Raw genomic sequence first — 19,278 nt, forward strand, 5'->3', positions numbered from 1 at the left:
AACGAGCTGGGGATAAACAGACATCGAGGGCTGCAGCTGCACGTGGAAAATGCACAACAGAGGGGAGACAAGGGAAGGATGAGCAAGAGAAAGGAAGGAGAGATGGAGAAACGGGGTTGAATGAGTTGAGCAAAGGAAAGTTGAATTACAAAACAGATTATGGAAGAAACTCTAAAGCAGAAACCCTACATATGGCAAGTTAAGTTATCCAGGATGTCACCCACATTAACTTTCAAATGTCTGTCTGTGTAGCCCACGAGGCTCCAACAAGGCTCCAGTCCTTGACAACCTAAACAGGATAAGTGGGATGGATGGATGGATGATAAATGGATAAACCGGCCAATTGAGCATGAAACTCAAGACGTGCGCAAATCAACATGCATCTGGCCTCCACACACAGAAATGTCTTTTCATTGTTCTCATAGCTTTAGTGTGACAATGTTGACATCATGGCAATCCATCCAGTGCTGAGACATTTTTAAAGAAACTAACGGTGTTAACGTGCTGGTGGGACTACAGAACGATCAGAGGATCATCAAAGTCAGTAGATTTCATCATCCTGGCACCATGAATGTCTGCATAAAGTTATCCATCCAACAGTTTTTGAGATATTTCAGTCCAAAGAGGTGGACTGACAGACACAACGGCAACTCTGCAGCCAAGCGAATGTTGATTGGTGGAGCTTTAAGATACATTACAAAACTGGAACTCATTCATTAAAAGCTTCCTTCCAAAGCCTCACAGAAGGCTGTAAAGGTGCAAAGGAAGGCTGCAACTAACAATTATTTTCACAATTGATTAATCTGCAAGAATCGTGATATCCTAAACCTTAGGTGATGTCATTAAAAATGTTGTTTTGTCTGATGACAGTGCACAACCCCAAATAGTCTACACCAAAATGGTGTTCATTCATTTTCTGTTCATCGACCATCCAATTAATTGAATCATCATTGTGGCTCTCGTGAAACGTAAAAGGAAGTATTTCCTAACACCTGCTCCCAGCGTCCACCAGTGACACACAGGTTGTTCTGGGCAGTTTCCTGTCTGAATGTGTGCACCCGTGCAAATGTGTGTTACTGCTTCAACACCATTGCATACAGTCATTCATGTAAAATATCAACCTTTCACTGAACCAAGGGGATTTTGCTCTTGTAGTACACGTACAGTAGTTCATGTAGCACAGGTCCAATGACGTGCAGCCCGGTATCTATGCATTCTATGTGGCATGCAATCATCCAGAAGCCAGTATCAAATATCTTGCTATCTCCTCCTAAGAGGCTGGAAGCTGTGAGAGACATACTGCAGTTGTGTCATCCACATGAGCTTTCCACTAGCTACAGTAGAGTACAGTAATTCAGCCACGCACAGCTACACACACAGCTAGACACACACACCTACACACACACAGGCCACGGAGCGGCCATGCGCAACAGGAAACCTGAGAGCACTGTGACACGCTTTAATTTGCCTGCATGCCGCCTCGCCCTCCCCCTGACTACTGCTGGCAGCATCCCTGTCCTCCCGTTCAGATGTTGATGTCCGTCCTGACTGCCCCTGTCCTCACAGAGGACACATTATGACAGTAGTGGTGGTGGTGGGGGGGATCAGGTTTATAACAAACCACCTCGAGAACAAAAGGCCACTTTGTCCATGCCCTCCTCCCTCTCCTCGCAGCAAGAGAAGACAGGATAGGATCTGACAGCAGACATGAGTATTCATTTAAACAAAAGGATTCCTTTTACCTCCACTCCCCCTCCCTGGAGTTACAGCAGGTAATAATAGCTAATCCTAAATTAGGAATGTGTCATGTTGTGCCAGACGCTGCCTTGTTGGGACTGAAGCATGAGAAGGAGAACAAACCTGCCTCACTGACAGACAGAGGAAGGAGTGATTAGACCTGAGAGTCCACTGAGTCCTGAACAGGACAGGGATTTCAGGTTGGATGCTGTGTCTCAGTTCAGGGGCCACCTCCTTTCAAGTCTACATTTACAAGGCTCTGGGAAATAAAGCTGAGAAATATATCAAAAGCACTATCTATTTTGGCTGCACGATTAATCGATTTAAAATCACAGCCTTGATTGTTGCCTCTACCTCTCATTCTAACTCGACAAATATTTTGCTGTATTTGTGTTTGCAGGGAGATCCACTGCATCAAAGATGAGAGCAGCTGTTCAAGCAAAAGAGCTGAGAGCACATTTAACACGTTTATCATTCATCACCACTCGTTCATCTGAGGAAGTGTTGGCTACATACCTGGTGACCAGCACAGCAGTGTCCACTGGTGGGATGTCATCCCTTCCACCAGGAATGTGGTTGGTGCCAAGGTACCGCGGCCCCCCAAACTCTTGATACTGCCAGTGGCAGAAGCTCTCCAGAGACCTTTCTCCATGATGCCCCACCTTTAGCTTTTCCTGAAGAAGAGATACAGAACAGATGAGCTTCATCCTTTCTGGTCCTTGGTGTCTCTTTTAGCTTCAACCCTCCTGTTATGTTGGAAATATATAATAAATCCATTATGCTATGAGTCAAACAAACTATCATATGCTCAAAATAACAAAGCTAACATGCTGATGCTAAGCAGGCATAGTGTTTTGCATGTTCACCTTTTTAGTTTGGTGTGTTAACATGCGAACCATTGCCCATTAGCACTTAACACAAAGTGCAGCTGAGGCTGACGGGATTTTGATGCTAATTTGTCATAAACTTAAGTTTTAAACAAAATAACATTATGGCCGGATGGTGGCTCTAAATGAAAAGTTAAGGAATCACTGAAGTTATTCTCACTGATCCTGTGGGGGAGAGGAATGGCAATCCAAAAATATAATTCAGATTCATCATTTGGGGACCATGACTGAACCAAATTTCATGGCAGAGGATCCAAAAGTTGTTGTCAGTGTGGACCAAAGCAGCGGACTGACAGATCGACATTGCCATCTATAGGAACACGCCAGTGGCATGGCCAAAAGTTGTATATGGTATACAAGTTGTATGATACACAATGTACAGGTATACAATAAAACCTAATGTCTCTGGATGACGTTACTTTCATGTCTGTTTTTGGAGCTCATTTTTAGTGTCTTTGGCTGGATCTGTTTCATCGTTAGATGTGGGACAGCTCATTTTCACCCTGACAGGCCAATCCGAACCGATCAACAGAACAAAACCAGTTACAACAAAGACACAATTTTATTATGTATCTGTGCGACAGCTAGAATTAAGGGAGGATAAGTTCAGGCAACTGGTATTATAGACAACTTCAAAGTGGGAATAGGTCAACATAATAGGATGGTTCCATTTACATTGCTTTATTCTTTTAGAAAGGGTAAAGAGTGATAGATGGATGCTGAAAGCAGGTACTCTGAAGCTTTCACATATTCATGTAAAGTAGATTTGCATTATTTCTTTGAATTATATCAGATAAAACTCCTCACATGGATCAAATCAAAATTATTAAACTGATTTTGTCCGTTTTTAGATTCACCTAGATGACCTAGAATTTTTCATTTGGAGTCTTTATTCCACAGGACAGAGCATTGTGAAGGGAAAAAAGGGAATCGCTTTCCTGAGGGGCACGACCTTCCTCACACACACAGGGTGGAGCAGCATCTGCTGACAGTCAGGTTGCCAGGGAGACGGAAAGTTAAAGAGGGGTCAAAGAGGGTGAAAAGTCAGGCTTACTGGGCGGCTGTGAAGCAACACCAGCTTGGTGACACGGATGTTGATCCGGATTCCCAGGCTCTGGTGGTGGAACATGTTGTAGACCTGCAAGAGATGGAGCAAAACTACCACTGATTTCACCAGCAGGGGAGAAGAGACAATGAGCAGAGGAATCTAGACTGTTTGTGGTCCTGTTTCATGATGAAATACTTAAGAAATTATATATGAGTCACTGACACAGTGTAATTTTTTTCAGTGTCAGTGCACAACATGTTTGACACAAATGCCTCCCTCTGGCTCTGGGCATCTGGCTCAGGGAGGCTGGTAATCTGGTGTGGTAATGCCATTAACACTGCAACAGTTGAGCGAGCAAGCCATTGGAAGAAGGCAGCCACACACTGGCAGTGTCCCTTAGGTGTAAATGGTAAGCTGCACTTATGTTGCACTTTTCTACCTTAACAGATAAAGCACAATTGACCTTTCACACACATTTGTGTTAAAGAGGACCAAAGAGCTGACGTTCCATTGGGTTTTATCTCCTTGTACTCCCTTTTTTACTTTGTATCAGTGTGTTGCCTCAGTAGATGAAAGGATAGGTTCATATTTTTTGAAGTCAACCTTAAAACAATTCTGACACGCCCATATGTTCAATGAAAATGTTTTTAGTCGCTGTAATCATTCCTTCTGTTCATACACAAGAGATCCCTTCAAAAAGGGGATAAAATCTTCAGTCCTCATTCTGTGCAAAAATGCATTAGTGCACAAGTTAATATGAGACACCAGCAGTCTGAGTTAGACAAATCAAGGAAGTATCTGCTAAAGTTAGCGTTTTTACTTCAAAATCCACTCTTTATGTTACAGCTAGGCAAGGAAACAATGTCTGAGTAAACACGGAGGGAATGTGGTACTGAAAATATGACACTGTCCATATTGTCTCCTGTACATCAGTGGTTGTCAACTGGCAAAAAAGAAAAAACTGACTGAGTTTAAATAACCTCTGAGAGCCTTTGGTTGTGCTGGTCTGTCGATTGAATGCTTTCCACCTTTCTGAACTCTTGTGAGGGGGGGTCAGAACACTGAGACTGTATTCGATTCTGGGTTTCTTACCATGTTCATGACAGTCAGTAGGAACCTCTGTGCTGCCTCTGCGCCGTGGTACTGCACCATATCCGAGTCTGCCACCACCAACGTCTCCACAGTGTATGCTTCATGCAGACGAATGGCGTTCCTCTTTCCCCGACCATCCTCACCCACTTTCGACATCTTCTCCTTCTTCTTCCCTACCACAAACACACAGACAGACAGCAGAGCAAGGTTATAAACACTACTCCCATTGCTGTGACTGAGCAGCTTGAGAAGCTCAAACAATCCCAGAAACTGTATGTTTTGTTTCTTTTTACTGCCGCTTTGACTGGTCTTGTAGTGTAATGTGCGTTAAATCAAGTATTCTATAGTTTGCAGAATTGAGCTCGCTCATAAATCCTTTGTACACAACCTGCTCAATGTTGTGCGACCTCACCATTAAGTGTAAAAAGCATGAGCATGAAAAAAAGGGGCACTGCTGTTCTACCATCGAGCCAGCAGTGGAAGCAGTAACAGAACCGAATCAGCATCAGTGTGGTCTGGCGTACCCAGACCCATCTCCACAGAGCTGTGTCAGTGCTGAAGAATGGTCTGGCTGCTGAAGGGGAAAAAACACTCATGCTTGTTTGTATTTCTTTAAATCAATCACAATCGTCTCGGGCGGTGCAAAGCCAAAGATGCAGCGATGGCAAAGCTCAGAGGTTGTTGTTGTTTCTGGTAGCAACCAGGATTACAAAAATGGTAAGGTGAAGAGAGGAAGGCGGCCAATGGCAGACCCATACCCTCGGTGTACGCGCACTGAGCCCGACACTAGTGTAAAAGTCAGACTGGACGCTGGCGCTGCTGTGCTACATGTCACACCTCGTTTGCTTCTGGAACGCCGGCATGCTACCTAAAAATCACACGCTGACACATCATGCCAGGGCTGTTTGGTTCAGTGTAGAAGAGCAAAGCCGGCGTAATGACAGGCCTTCTCTCTGTCTAAAAAAGGGTTACAGTCTCTTACTCAGTCGGCCCGAGCACATCATTAGCATCACAGTGCACCTTTTTGTCCCCGCCTGATGGGCCGTCAGTGTGTCATCCTCACTGGTCTACCAGCCACTGCAGTCCAGGTTGTCATACAGGGTGAAATGACCTTTGTAAGTAGTTTTTATTTTTGACTTTTCTTGATATACCTTATTCTTTACACCAAATAAGCACAGAGCATGAAAGCGGGCGACCTGTCAGAACCATGGACAGCTTCAGGAGGGATGGGGAAAAGAAAGGGAGAGAGGGCTCATTCATAGCTACACAAACTGGTTTTGTGTAGTGTTTTGTCTTTCCTGTCTGAGAACAATGGTACCTGACATCATGTAAACCACAGCACATACTAAATGAAACTGTTAAAACTGAGGAACACTGAGAGATAAAAACCTGTTATATCTAGTTCTACATTGTGACAGTGTAAGGAAATGTTAGTTAAACCAGAAGACATAGGCAGATTACTGTAGATAAGTCCTGAAGGCCTGGAACAGTCCCTGAACATGTGTCTGTCTCTGTTTCCATCTCTCTTGGCTCAAATCTGGTTTTCTGTCAAACACACCAGCTTGCTGGGGGATCTTGCCCCCTTTCTCTCCACTAACACACTCCTGATGATGATCCAAAATGCTGCTACTCTGTAATGACCGAGAGCTGAGACTCAAACGGGGGTCTAACCAATTCTTAATGCTCTATCAAGTATGGGAGCACTGCAGGGCCTGGCTCTGGGTTTTCTAAGAGCTGCGGACTCCCACAGCCCCCAAATGTTTTGCATTTCAACAAACACCACAGATTAGTAAAGGACCAAAATAAGCATGACAGCAAGAATCAGAGGACTACAGTCAGACAGCTGTATTGTATATCTCCAGTAGTCATCAGAAACAGATGAAACAGAGATTAGCTGATGTCCATATATAGCACTGCTACTGAAAACCTCTGTGTGAGCAGTCAGGGAATGAAGCTCAACACATTCTGAGAACCAACTTGTGTCTGTAAAGCCAAAAATAGAAAACAGTCACAGACTGAAAATCACCTCGAACCTGGAACATAAATTTGCCCCACAACAACACAAGCCTCTTACCTTCAATTGTGGCCATTCAAAACGTTTGCTTTTCAATGTGGTCAGATGACACAATTTACGACTTGGATAAGGTAAGAGTTGACAGCACTGAGATGTTAGCTGTTTGTGTTTGTTTGGCTTTTTCTGAAATTTAGCAATAAGGGGTAATGGTTAGTTTATGCAGGCAGAGGAAAAAATAGCATTTTGGTGTCAGTAATGGAACTCAGGTATAGTTTTTTCATTAGCAACATTTCTGATGATGCCCACCCCTAACACTTGAAAATGCCACATGCCTGTTGCCATTACTAAGACATCCTTAATTAAGTCAGTCAATACCGATTGGTTACAAGCATGAGCTTCTGATATACCTGGTTCAGACTGAATTCAGGTCCTCCAGTGCATCAATCTACTCCTGTATCCTCCTCACCAGCATCATTATTACTATTGACATTAAGTCGGCTTGCTAAGACTGTTAAGAGGTTTTAACATTCCAGCATGTATTCAGCAGGCTGGGGGCTCCAGTGTCAATCTGGGACTGCTTACTGGAGGCATTCAGCTGCCTCCTCTGCAGAGGCTCTTGCTTGGAATGGGCTCTGTATCGTTGGGCATATCGGCTGTCTGTTAGCTTGTTTCCTGAGTGCACAAATGTGACTGATAGAGCTTTTGTTCCCAGGGAAGCTCTGACATGCCTGTGACAATGCAGCAAGAGTGAGGGCTCCCTGTAACACTGCATTATGGATTCACCCAAGACACTGACTCCGAACCAAGAACCAAGGGCCCCAGTGCATTGGGAACCAATCAGCCAGAATAATCCTTGTATTGTTGCATATGTAGTGTACAAAAGCCTTGGATCTCACACTTGAGTCTCAACGCATTGCTTATTGAGACTTGCAACCAAATTTATGTCTCTCTAAACTAAAAAAAAATGGCTTAAATAGCTTTGAGAAACAAATTATATGCTAAATGTTACATGTTATTTTGCCTGAGAGAGAAAATATTAAAATATTACCAAAATAATGACGAGAGGACTTAATGCCACTGGTGGACGAAGGGTCTTTAATAGTCAGTAAGGCCTCATGCTTGCTATGCAAGAGTGAATGCAGCCATTCTCCTGGGGATGTTTGCTCCTGTTAGTCTTTCAAGTTAAACTTAAAATGGCTGGAATAAACTCTGCAAGTCATCCAACCTAAATGACAAAATAGGTCATCTGACAACGTCTTCCAAAAGAGGACAGCCACATGAGTGTTTTCTGATCTGCTGCCTTTTCTGATCTGCTGATCAGTGTCAGAGCTTGACAACTGAGGGCTTCGGGTAGGTATGTTAGGTATTTCATCAAGCCCTGTCAGCCTCAAGTGACATCTACTGCACTTAATACAGGAACACACATAAGGCACAGGCCAGCCCGTGCCAGCTGGCCACCAAAGTCCAATTCAAACAGACAAATATAGAATAAATGAAGAACCAGACACTGAACACAAACTTCAGAATAAAGTACCACAACAACAGCAATCATGTCAGGAAGTGACAGCTTATACAAAAGACAGCTGAGAGCTAGCGGGCCAATAAAAGTTGCTACATATCCCACCCAGGCAGAAACATGAGACCCTCCGGTCGGGATCAGAGAGCTGCTCTATGATCTGGAGGGGGAAAGCTTGTAATAAGAAGGAAGAGAGGATGTGTTTGACTCACACAGAGACAAATAACACAGTGCTTTGAACTATGAAACCAACACCAGCACCACAGGGGAAAGATGACTGCCTGCTCAGTACTTTGTGAAAGAACAATGCCCCAGTGACCGGACTGCTGCTGCCGCTCAGGCCTGAAGTAATTACTGTTGTTTAAAGAGTCACAAAGCAAACCTCCAATAATGTAAGAAAAACAAGTGCATGTTAAAAAACACACTTGTTTTTTTAACATAAAGACCCTGCTCTTACATAACCTGCATTACTACCATGATGCATACGCAGTTATACCCTACATGACTGAACACCACCGCACAAAGAAAAATGACAAACTGTGATGGAATGGGTTTGCTCTCTACTGCTGGGTGTCCCCCTACATTTTAGGAATGAATAAATGACTGAGGAGTGAAAAATTCCAAACTCCAACAAAGAAAAACAGAAACGCCTTGAGAAAAGAATGGTGAAACATGTTAGGAAACTAGCGTTGACAGCCACAGTAGAAGATTGATTTAATTTCATTACTGCATGCCCAGTACAGAGATGGGTCCAGGACTTTTTTCTGTTTGCATTTAGTAGCAATACAGCTGGATGCAATTGTTTTGTACAGCATCAACACATTAGAGAGAAAAGATTCTGCTGTATAGCAAATACAATTCAAATGCAGTTTACAGAAGAGCCATTTTAAAATGAAAACACATCAGTGATAATGTCAGTGACAATCTCTGTGAATGGTTTCGTTTTACATTATGTTCGCTTATTTTTTTGCAGCAGGAAAGGACTATTAGAGGATCGAACTTTTTAGACTTTTTTTTTTTTAATTGTTCGCTGGTTGCAAATGAGAGGATGGGTCTGACCAAAGGGTGGCGAGAGCAGTGAGACAAGAGAGAACAGCGGTGTGCTGCAAAATGAAACACTTTTTTTGTGCAACTACATGAAAAAGTACATTTTATTCAGAGGAAATTATGCTTAGTAAAAGAGTGTCTCCTTAGGAAAAGAGGTAAAGTGCTCCCGACTTGGTCTCCAGCCATGAAGGAAGCAGATGCCTACAGTCCACTGTTGCTTTAACTTCCTCTGGGCTGTTCCCATTGACTGGGTGACAGTCTCAGATTCCATTCATGAAGAAGGAATTTCATTACCAGAGACAGGACAGCCCAGGCCGCTGCACCGAGAATTATAATTAAAAAGTCTCCTAGTTCAGTGGTCAGGAGCGGCTAGTAAGGGACTGAACGTGCTCTTTTTCCACAATTCATACTTTTGTGAGGGAGAAACTCAAACCCTGCAATGACCACACGTCATGCAAACACACACACACACACACACACACATTACTACTGCTACTTTAAGACTTAACAGAGCCAAAATTTTGAGATTTCTTGGAGCAACACAAAAGTTGAATGGCTAACCTACAAAGAGAAGCTGTGAATTGATAGAGATGATTCAGAGTGTGTTCCAGCATTTTTCAGATTCTCTTGCAAATGTGGATCAGACCACACGCTCCACCATCACTGGCTGACTGATATATCACACCGTGGACTCAGCAGTGATCATCTGGTTCTCAACCTGCTACAGTGCAGACATGAGATGCTGGATTCAATAAGGGCTTGGACCGGACGTTTAAATCCACATTTCCATGTGACCATGCAGACCCGTAGCTTGTTTTCTTTAGCCCTGTACTCCATATCTCCAAACTCTGTTAAAAACTTAGTGCCATTCACTCCTGATATGATTGTGGAACTACAAAAAGCTAAACTGCCTGTCTATTCTCTATGTTCACATGATCTTAATCTTTAATTCTACACATGCGTAAAAAAATCTGCCATATGCTGGGTTTAAATAAACAGATTTTTTTTTACTCTGGCTCTAAAAAAGCTATTGCCTACATATCAGTCACAAACACTGACATACAGGGTGCTTATATAGCAATTCACGCCTTCCTACCCTTTCCACAACAAAGGTTATACAGCCACAGGCTACATATTAGCCACATACGGTCACAAAAAGAGAATCTCACTTTAAGTCATGTTAAAGCACTTAATGTGTGTGTATATATGCAGTCCACATTACATGGATCCCCAAAGCTCCATGAATGTAGAAAGTATATATTTGAATTGGGCCTGTCATTACGAACTCATGGTATGCAGCCAAACTTTTATTCAAACCCAGAGAACATTATAGTTCTCAAAGTTTCCAGAGATCAGGCTAAATATGACTGAAAAGTGTGTAAACAATGATGTTGGCATCAAACACATGTTGCATGCAAATGGGTCAACCCCACAAAAAAAACATCTTTTTTAGGTTTAGTTAAGTTCCAGAACAGATTCCTGACTCCACTGGTGGTTCTGTAGGTCACGTGACCCTCGCCTTGCATTGATTGGAGCAGAAATTAAGACTGAAGCAAATCATCTGACAGGAGAAAATGATGGAGGGAAGTACAACGAATGCGAGTGTTCATTGAGCCTATGTGTGGACTGTGTCTAAGGGATAATCTGGACCCTGAGGGTGGAGCAGTTGGCAACCACTGATGTAGAATACTTTCATTTGAGGGAACGGTGCAGTGACAACAAACATGGAGGGCCCTTTTTGGAGGACCCTCATGCTAACAATGGTCATTAATTTACACTTTGATGGCAAAATACATTTTTGAAATCCATCAGTGCTGCAACACAGAAAACACCTGGGACCTATTTTAACCCCTAGTGCAACGACATGTGTGAAGTGGTGGGTCTGGGGTACGCGAACTGTGTGGCCGTCTCCAAGACCACCTGCTGTTTTCGCTCATGTGTGCCCAGCAGTGCAAAGTGCAAGAGAGCTGAGTGAAGTGGGACATAGATGGTGTGCTGACTACTTTGCTCTCAGCCACACACATTACTGGTGAAACAGCTGAGCCAATCAGAGATAAATATGACCAGGAAAAAATGTTGTTGTCTGGATGGTGCAGAGTGTCAAACGTCTTGTTGTTTCAGTTAATTTGTATATTGATAGAAATACATGTTTAAATAAATCATTTGGTGAAGCCGTACATATGACCACATCCGCGGTAAACTGCAGCAGCATTCGCACCATAATTCATGTCAAGACTAAAGCATGAAACACCGGAAAAAAAGTTTGGAGAGGAGGTTGTGACAGCTCTGCTAATCCGATGTCTCCATCACACACAGGCAGAGTACCGAGCGAGAACAAACCCTGTGAGAATCATCCATTCATTTATTGACATTCCTGATTCAACCACAGTCAACAATTGTGTTTGATGCCAAGTTGATGCCATCTACAAGTTGGAGGGTTTTTTAAATTGTTTATTTACATTTTAAGCATTATTCCATGATTTCTGATATCCACTGAAATACCAGCAGCTCACTTTAGAAAATATCAGCAGGCATTGTGACTCTCTCCACAAATGTCCTTTTCTATCTGACTAATGCTGTAAAAAAATGTGTGACAAAAAGCCATTACAGGGAAAGAACTGTAACTTCCACGCTGTGTAAATGAAAACTGTCCTTGAACATGTAGAATAATACTTACATACAACTGGGTGATATTTCTGAGCAGTCTAGCTTATCCTTAACATTAAAACACAGTGAAACTGCCAATAAAGACAGTGCCCAGCAGAGGGTTCAAAGGGTTAAACGTAATTCATGTAGAGTTACTAAGTTACTTAATGTAAGTTATATTTATATTCAGCACTTCCTTCCTCATAAAACACTTGCTAAGCCGACTGTTGTATTGTTGAAGTATTAAGTCCATTCTCTTCATATTAAAGGTCATTTTCTTCTTCTTGGATTATTTGATTGCACATGCCACACAAAGGGATTTATGAATAAGCAAAGTGCAAGATCACCAGGTAAAGCCCACAAACTGCTCAGTCACTCTTTCTCCTCCTCCAGGCTCTTATGCAATATGACACAGTTACCTCCATCCAAGCAGACTGAACTACTGCTGTACCAAGAATGCATGGGAGGGAGAGCGGGGAGGGAGTCATGTTGTGAATTCCTCTGGATGTGGAGCTGATTCTTAATGGATATAAAGTCTGCCTCAGTTTGCATCTCTCTCCAGAGACCATGTGGTTTTGGGGAGGAAATGGAAGCTTTTATGAAAAGGGAGGAGAGGCGAGGACAGACAAGGAGAGGAGAGGCGAGGCGAGGCGAGGAGAGGCGAGGAGACTACAGGACAGGAGCAGAGAGGACTGAGACATGAATGCAAAGGAAAGAATTTGTAGTCTGGCACTTCGCTCCATTCGTCTAACCTCAGGACACCAGGAGCATACGTACACAGTACATACATATATCTCGTATAATTATCTAACCACCTCTGTGTCTCTAGAGCTGGAGATCCCAACCTCCCATTAAACACTCTGCTGCCACTACTCTCCAAGTTGGGTCTGGGGGCCACCCATGCATGCAGACAGGAATGTCAGATATCCTTGAAGGGGTTCCAAGACGTTCCCTGGCAGAATAAGGAATAGTTTAACTTCACTATGATTTCATTCACTAGAAATCATGTCAATTAGAGGCTGTATAAAGTTCCACAAGTCACTCAACATCAGCAGACATCTTTCCACGGAGCAGAATAGGAGTGTCTAATGTGCAGCGATTTGGGACTGTGTCATGAAAACAGATGAAAAACCCTGCTCACCCTTTGTGTGATGGCTGAAAATAAACGGCTCAGCACACACAGCTCTGCAGGGTTTTCTTCTTTCCTTCTAGAGAGGAGCTTTCAGTTATTGTGTATGCCCCAGTTCTGAACATATGGAAAGAATTTATTTATACAGGTTGTCAAAAGCGCTGGTGGTCTTTAGCTCGGGTGGTGTTATGTAACTTTGGGGGTGCAGCTCAGTTCTCAAGGTCTAGCTGCTCTGGTTAATGACTGTGCACAGGGGAAATGTGGAGAACGTCTGAGAGAACTTTTAATTGTCTGCAAGCTAGCAGGATGATAGCATGAGACAGATCAGGCACACCGCGGTCACCGTGTCTGCGAAGACGCTCCACCGAGACCGCAACAGAGGCCTGATGGAGCTGTGGCATAACCGCAAAGCAAAGCAGCTGCATCCTGTGGACAATTGTGAGTGTGGCTAGCATGCTAACCAGCCAGTCTCACAGTACCACTGTAAACGTCACAGGCCCGCTCAGGCTCGGGACTCGCCCCATAGCTTCTGGTGGGAGGTGTATGCGAGCAGCGAGTTTGCAACGCTTCACAAGCTTCTCCTCGTCCAATAAGTAAACTCAATAAAATAAACTCACAAAATATCAAGGAAGGAAATGTTCGCACTCGTTACTCGCTGTTCTTCGCTAGAAAAATCTGTTCATCCCCTCACTTCAAATTTCTGTCTTTTACTCAACTAAGATGAGATTTGGTTCCAACCTGGAGCCCTTCACTGCATGTCACCCCCACTCTCCTCTCCCTTTCTTGTCTCTCTCCAGCTCAGTATCTAATAAACCCCCACCAAAACCATCTCGGTTTGTCTTTCCACTGTTCCAACAATCACCAGCTCTGGTTTGGTCCAAATAAACCATTATTCCCTGAGCTTGATGTGAAAATATTCCAGCTCTCCACTCTGATGTCTGACCTTCCTCTCTCTTCTGTCCAGCTTCATGTCTCCTGGGATGTTGAAAACACAGCACCGTCCTGTGTTCCCTGTCGTGAAACTAGCCTCTGTTGGTCTCAGAGGCTGTGTTCAGTCCTGATCTGGACAGGTTTGCTGGGAGGCTGCTGGACCTGGTTCTGTTGCCCATGGTCTAAAACCCAACACGGCCCTGGTGCTCCGACCTCTTTGTCTGGGCAGACTCAGTCACTAGCTGTACGGCTAACTGTGCAGCATGGTTTAGACTCCTCTACTCAGCTCTGTTTCATTTTCCACACAGCTCCTGGTCACTGTCCACACAAGTACAACACCATGGATGTCTTCAAAGACAGACTGTCTGAACGTGGGGATATCTGAGCCTTTTTCTCTGAAGACATTTGACATATCACGTTAGGAAGAGCACAGGTCTAAAGAAGAAAATGAAAGATGGCTGAAATGTGGTCACACAGTACAGAATGAACTTCCACCTGACAGAGGTTCGTTCACAATGTGACGCCAAAGCATCCTGCTGCATTTACACATATTAACATGTTTGCTCCTGATTTAGATAAGCTATACACATACAGATCACCACAAACAGCTGACATTTAAGTTATTTTTGTCTTGTTTTAAAATTATTTCTGCCTCCAACGTGGCTCAGACGTGTGTAAAACTAAAACAGATACCTACTGAGAAGTTAGAAAAGCAAGGAGACCTGCAGCGACCTTTAAATTCAGGTTTCTGGATGTGTGACATGGTCCTTTGGCTTCACTCGCTGTCTCTGCCTCCAGAACAGCTCTCTTCTCAGGGAAATGTTTGGATAACTATAGCTCCAATCTGCAACTATTTAAACTTTTCCATGACTTCCCAAGCTGGTCATTAGTGCTTTTGACTGGATACTGAGTTCAGGTGTGCTCCACACTACAAAACTGCCATACTCAAAGAATGGGAGACTGGCTTTGCTCTGCTTTAAAAAAAAAAAAAAAAAACCTCTGTGAATTCCTCTCAGTGCAAAAATCTATAATCTTGGCAAAGAGACACCAAGGGTTAGGAAAATATGCACATTATTAATGTAAACGAGCAGGGAGCGTTTGCTCAGAGTTTGATAGCGTTAACAGCGAGGGGCTCAGCAGGTTCCAACAAGAACTTTGCAGAGAGGAGATACACATTAAATAAGGAAACATCTGCATTCCACACAGCCTCGCTTACAACACACTGGAGCTGAATGAACATCAAAGCATATCAGATAGCAGTAAATGTTGCTCTGAAACCTATGATTTATTAGCCCTGCTTCCCTGGGATGTTCAGCCGGCCCATTTCAGCCAGGAGGGCGGAGAGGCAGGCCGTGGTTCATTCACACAGCTCAGTGCGAGCACATCACTGCAGAGGCATTTGGAAGAGCTTTCAGGGTTTCTGAGGTGAGCGTAAGAAACATTTGCCAGATTCTGAAAAATCACACCAATCCCATCCACTGTAATTTGACCAGTATGCATGAAGCTCGTTCTCTGCCAAAAAGATGTCAGCATACAGATCCTGCTTGTATGAGCAAGGTACTATTTGTAAAAGCTTAAGACGCATTTTCAGGAGTGTCACAAGGGAGAAAAATGTGTTCTTTCTAAAATCATAATTTGAGAGTTAAAGTGAGCTGACAACAAACAACCTGTCTGTGAGAAGATTAACCAGCGGTCCATCCCAGTGATCCAAACTAAAAACTACAAGTGAGTGCACTGAACAGGAAAACTGTGTGCACACAGCCACAGCAAGCACACTGGGTCAGGTTTGTGAACTGTGGTGGACATTTACAACAGACAGCTTGGGTTTTACAATACAGCTCTGTTTTCTCTTCAGAATAAGTTTGTCTAACCTGGAGGCTTGTTTCCAACCCGTCTCATCGTCTGACTGCTTGTGTTTCATGACCCGTCAGACTTCTTTTTAGTGATGTCAGCATTTTCCCAGATCTAAGCTGTTTACTTTGAAGGAATGATCACCAAAACAACATAATGGGACGCAAGTCAAAACAAACAACTACTATCCATAAGATGTTGAAGGTGAGCATTCTGCATGATGAAGCCTACAACCTCTGACGTCTACGAATTATCATTATTTCTTTGGTTCTGTCTTGGGTCAAAGTATTGCAACTCAACAGCATGAAAACTGTGCAAATTTCAAAATAAAACCTACATTAAGCTGGGAGGAAATGGATTTGGATTGGATTTGTGAGTGTTTAGGATGTTACAACAGGATCAGAGAGTACATGTTTGAACGCTGCCCAAAATGATGCATGCATGGAATTTAAGTACAGATGGACCTTCACATGAATCCATGCACACTATATTTCATGTTTACAACTCACTTCCTCCTTCTCAAATGGTAGCCGGCCTCTCTTTTTAACGGCCTCAGCAAACCGTGACGTCAGCGCGACCATAATCCCACATCCTGCGCCATCCAGTCTCGCTCTTTGTGTCACTCACCTTGAACAGTCCCACAGTAGTTGGTCTGGTCAGCATCTGGAGCAGATCCAGTCTTGGCAGAGCGTCGGTGTCGCAGCAGCCGGTGTTTGAGTCCGGAGAATGACTGCGATGGGTCGTTTTCACCCACCGGCTGAATGAACAGGCTGTCCTCCCCGATCTGAATAAGCCCGGTCTGCACACAAAACAGAGACATGTACGAAACTGTGATGATTCCCACTAGGAGGCTGGTTTTACACTAAAGGAAACTAGAATTTAAAAATGAGATAACCCTTTATTAACCCCACAGTGGGGAAATTTACAGTGCTACAGCAGCAAATGTATGTGCTCCATAGGAAGCTTCAGTAAAAAAAACAAAACATCACATTATGGCATACAGGAAATATTCATACTGCACAGTTTAGAAAACACAGATATTGAACATGAGTGAATTTGTCAGTTTGGGTGTGTGTGGTCTCCTGGGAGCAGTGCTGACTGTAAAGTCTGACAGCAGCAGGAAGGAAGGACCTGCAGCATCTCTCCTTCACACACCGCGGGTGAAGCAGCCTGTTGGAGCTGCCCAGTGCTGTTCATGTTCTCCACCAGGGATGATAGCTTAGCCATCGTCCTCCTTTCTACCACCACCTCCACCAGGTCCAGGGGGCATCCCAGGACAGAGGTGGCTGAGTTTATTATTCAGGTGAACACACGGGTGCTTGTCAGATTAAACTATCTCATTGTGGAATCTATGGATGTTCACTGCAGGGCAGAAGTTATACCATGGCCAACGGGCAGTGCTGTGGATGCCCCAGGGTGTGGCTGTAATGACCCTTCTACCACACCGCCTGAGCCGTGGGTAGCCTGTCTTGCACCCCTTTTCCTAATTCAAAACTACATGTGACTTGAAATAAACAATCTCAAGTTTCCCAGTGTCTCCATCACCACACTGGACATCAACAGCAGTGCAAGTTTCTTCTACTCCATCAACATTAACAGCTAACTCGCTAGCTAACAGTTAATGTTATGTGAGAAGCACAAGCAGCTAAACACAGTACAGTGTATAAATACATGTGTATGTTAAAGTTTGCTGCACAGTGTTACAGAACTACATTCATACAGAGTTAAGAAGTTGCTGTGAGATCTGACTCGCCACTTATCTCCATGCAGCACTCAGCGTTATTCAATTTACAGGTTATCTTTATGGACTATATGCCAAATTGACAAGATGACCATCAACATAAGAAGCCTTTTATCTTGTGTTTCTAGAGTAATGTGTTTTTGCGGACATGTAAGGAACTCCTAATGTGTCATATTTCTTAAAGGATGATTGGCATTATATTTTCCCTGGCGAGCAGAGGGGGGTTGCAGTTAATTCAAATACTGTATGTATTTTTTTTTACATTTTGCCACCACAAAAATCAGTCAGTAACTGCTAAAGTGCGATAACGTTATCAGACACTCATTGACATTGGTTTGATTCATGTTTTACAGTCATATTGTGTGTTTGTGTTGATTACCATGGTGGCAGATCTGGGTAATTATCAGCTAATTGTACTCATTGCAGTAAACTGTCGCCCTTTGTGTGACTGTTTTTGAACTATTGTGCTTGAAAGCTTGTTGCCTGTTTTTAGCTTTTAGTAACATTATCATTTATTTACTCAGGAACAACTAATATTTCCAAGTATAATGTGACCTTTTTTGTCAGCTGCTGTATGTCTGCAGAGTGTCTACTGATAAGAGACCAGTAGTCTCACCTTGACAAGTTTCTCATCATTGTGTTTAATGTTTAATGTGTAAAAAAATTTGTCACTGCTGTTATGATCTCAGATTCAAATGCTTATAGTTGCAGTGGTGATGACACTTCTTCACATTAATCTTGATCACCCTTAGCCCATTTACAGACTTTATTTTATTATGAAAATATAACAATAACAATATGAGTCATTCACATTTAAAAAGAATCAATCAGACAGCATTTTGTGGAAAAGTCAAACATTCAGGTCACAATTTTAATAAACTTACCACTGTTTTTCAATACACTGACTCCTGCTTGTTGATTGGACCCCTTTTTTGTCTTTATAATATGTAATTATCACTTACTGCTATTGCACCATTGGTTTTGATCGTGATGCCAACCAAAATCTGTATTTATCAAAGTCCAAAGTGGCCTTTGACTGACTCCATTCCAGGCCTGTTAGCATTTTCGATGTGTCTCCATACAGTGGAGCAACGCCAACACAACATCTTTGTCTTATCCACAGCTCTGCACATCTCTCGTCCTGCTCCAGCGTTTCATTGGAGCTCGCCATGCTGTCTGACTCGCATGCAAATCAGCTTGTTGTGCTAACCTCCATACAAGCTGCTACGGCTAAAAGTTTCCAGTCTGAAAGCTGGGGGAGACGGAGGCTTCTGAAGCTTTTGGACCATCCAACAAGCACTTCTGACTGAGTCCATTGAGGACTTTCTATTTATCAGAGTAGCTCTCATGTCAAAGTAAAGTCAAGTGCAAACAGCCAAATTAGCATTCGGCCCTCTTTCCAGCACACATTCGTGAGGTCTCTGCACATTAACAACAGCAGCGACTAACAGAGAACAGAAACAAGACAATGCACAGACAGCAGCCACAGTGCAGCCACTATGAACAGGCCTGCTCTGACTAGAGCAGCTCGGTATGCCATAAAATAGAGCAGCGACTCAGTCTGTTCCAGCGTTTGCACAGACGTTCCGCTCCCAGCTGAGCCCCAGGGCTAACAAATGCTGTTAGCCAGCATAATGTGG

At 43.3% G+C, this 19,278-nt stretch overlaps 1 protein-coding gene across 2 annotated transcripts in view; it reads right to left on the bottom strand.

Annotated features, from left to right (window-relative positions):
* The window catches only part of adamts17 (ADAM metallopeptidase with thrombospondin type 1 motif, 17), a 108,914-nt gene that overhangs the window by 83,570 nt on the left and 6,066 nt on the right, over nucleotides 1-19,278 (bottom strand). For both annotated transcript variants that reach the window (XM_041935492.1, XM_041935484.1), the window contains exons 3-6: nucleotides 16,525-16,696; nucleotides 4,765-4,937; nucleotides 3,679-3,762; nucleotides 2,254-2,411 (exon numbers count right to left, since the gene is read on the bottom strand). In XM_041935492.1, the coding sequence (XP_041791426.1) occupies nucleotides 2,254-2,411; nucleotides 3,679-3,762; nucleotides 4,765-4,937; nucleotides 16,525-16,696 (587 nt within the window). The remainder of the gene's footprint in view (nucleotides 1-2,253; nucleotides 2,412-3,678; nucleotides 3,763-4,764; nucleotides 4,938-16,524; nucleotides 16,697-19,278) is intronic.

Source organism: Chelmon rostratus, chromosome 1 (genome assembly GCF_017976325.1).
Source record: "Chelmon rostratus isolate fCheRos1 chromosome 1, fCheRos1.pri, whole genome shotgun sequence".
Taxonomy (NCBI): Eukaryota; Metazoa; Chordata; class Actinopteri; order Chaetodontiformes; family Chaetodontidae; genus Chelmon; species Chelmon rostratus.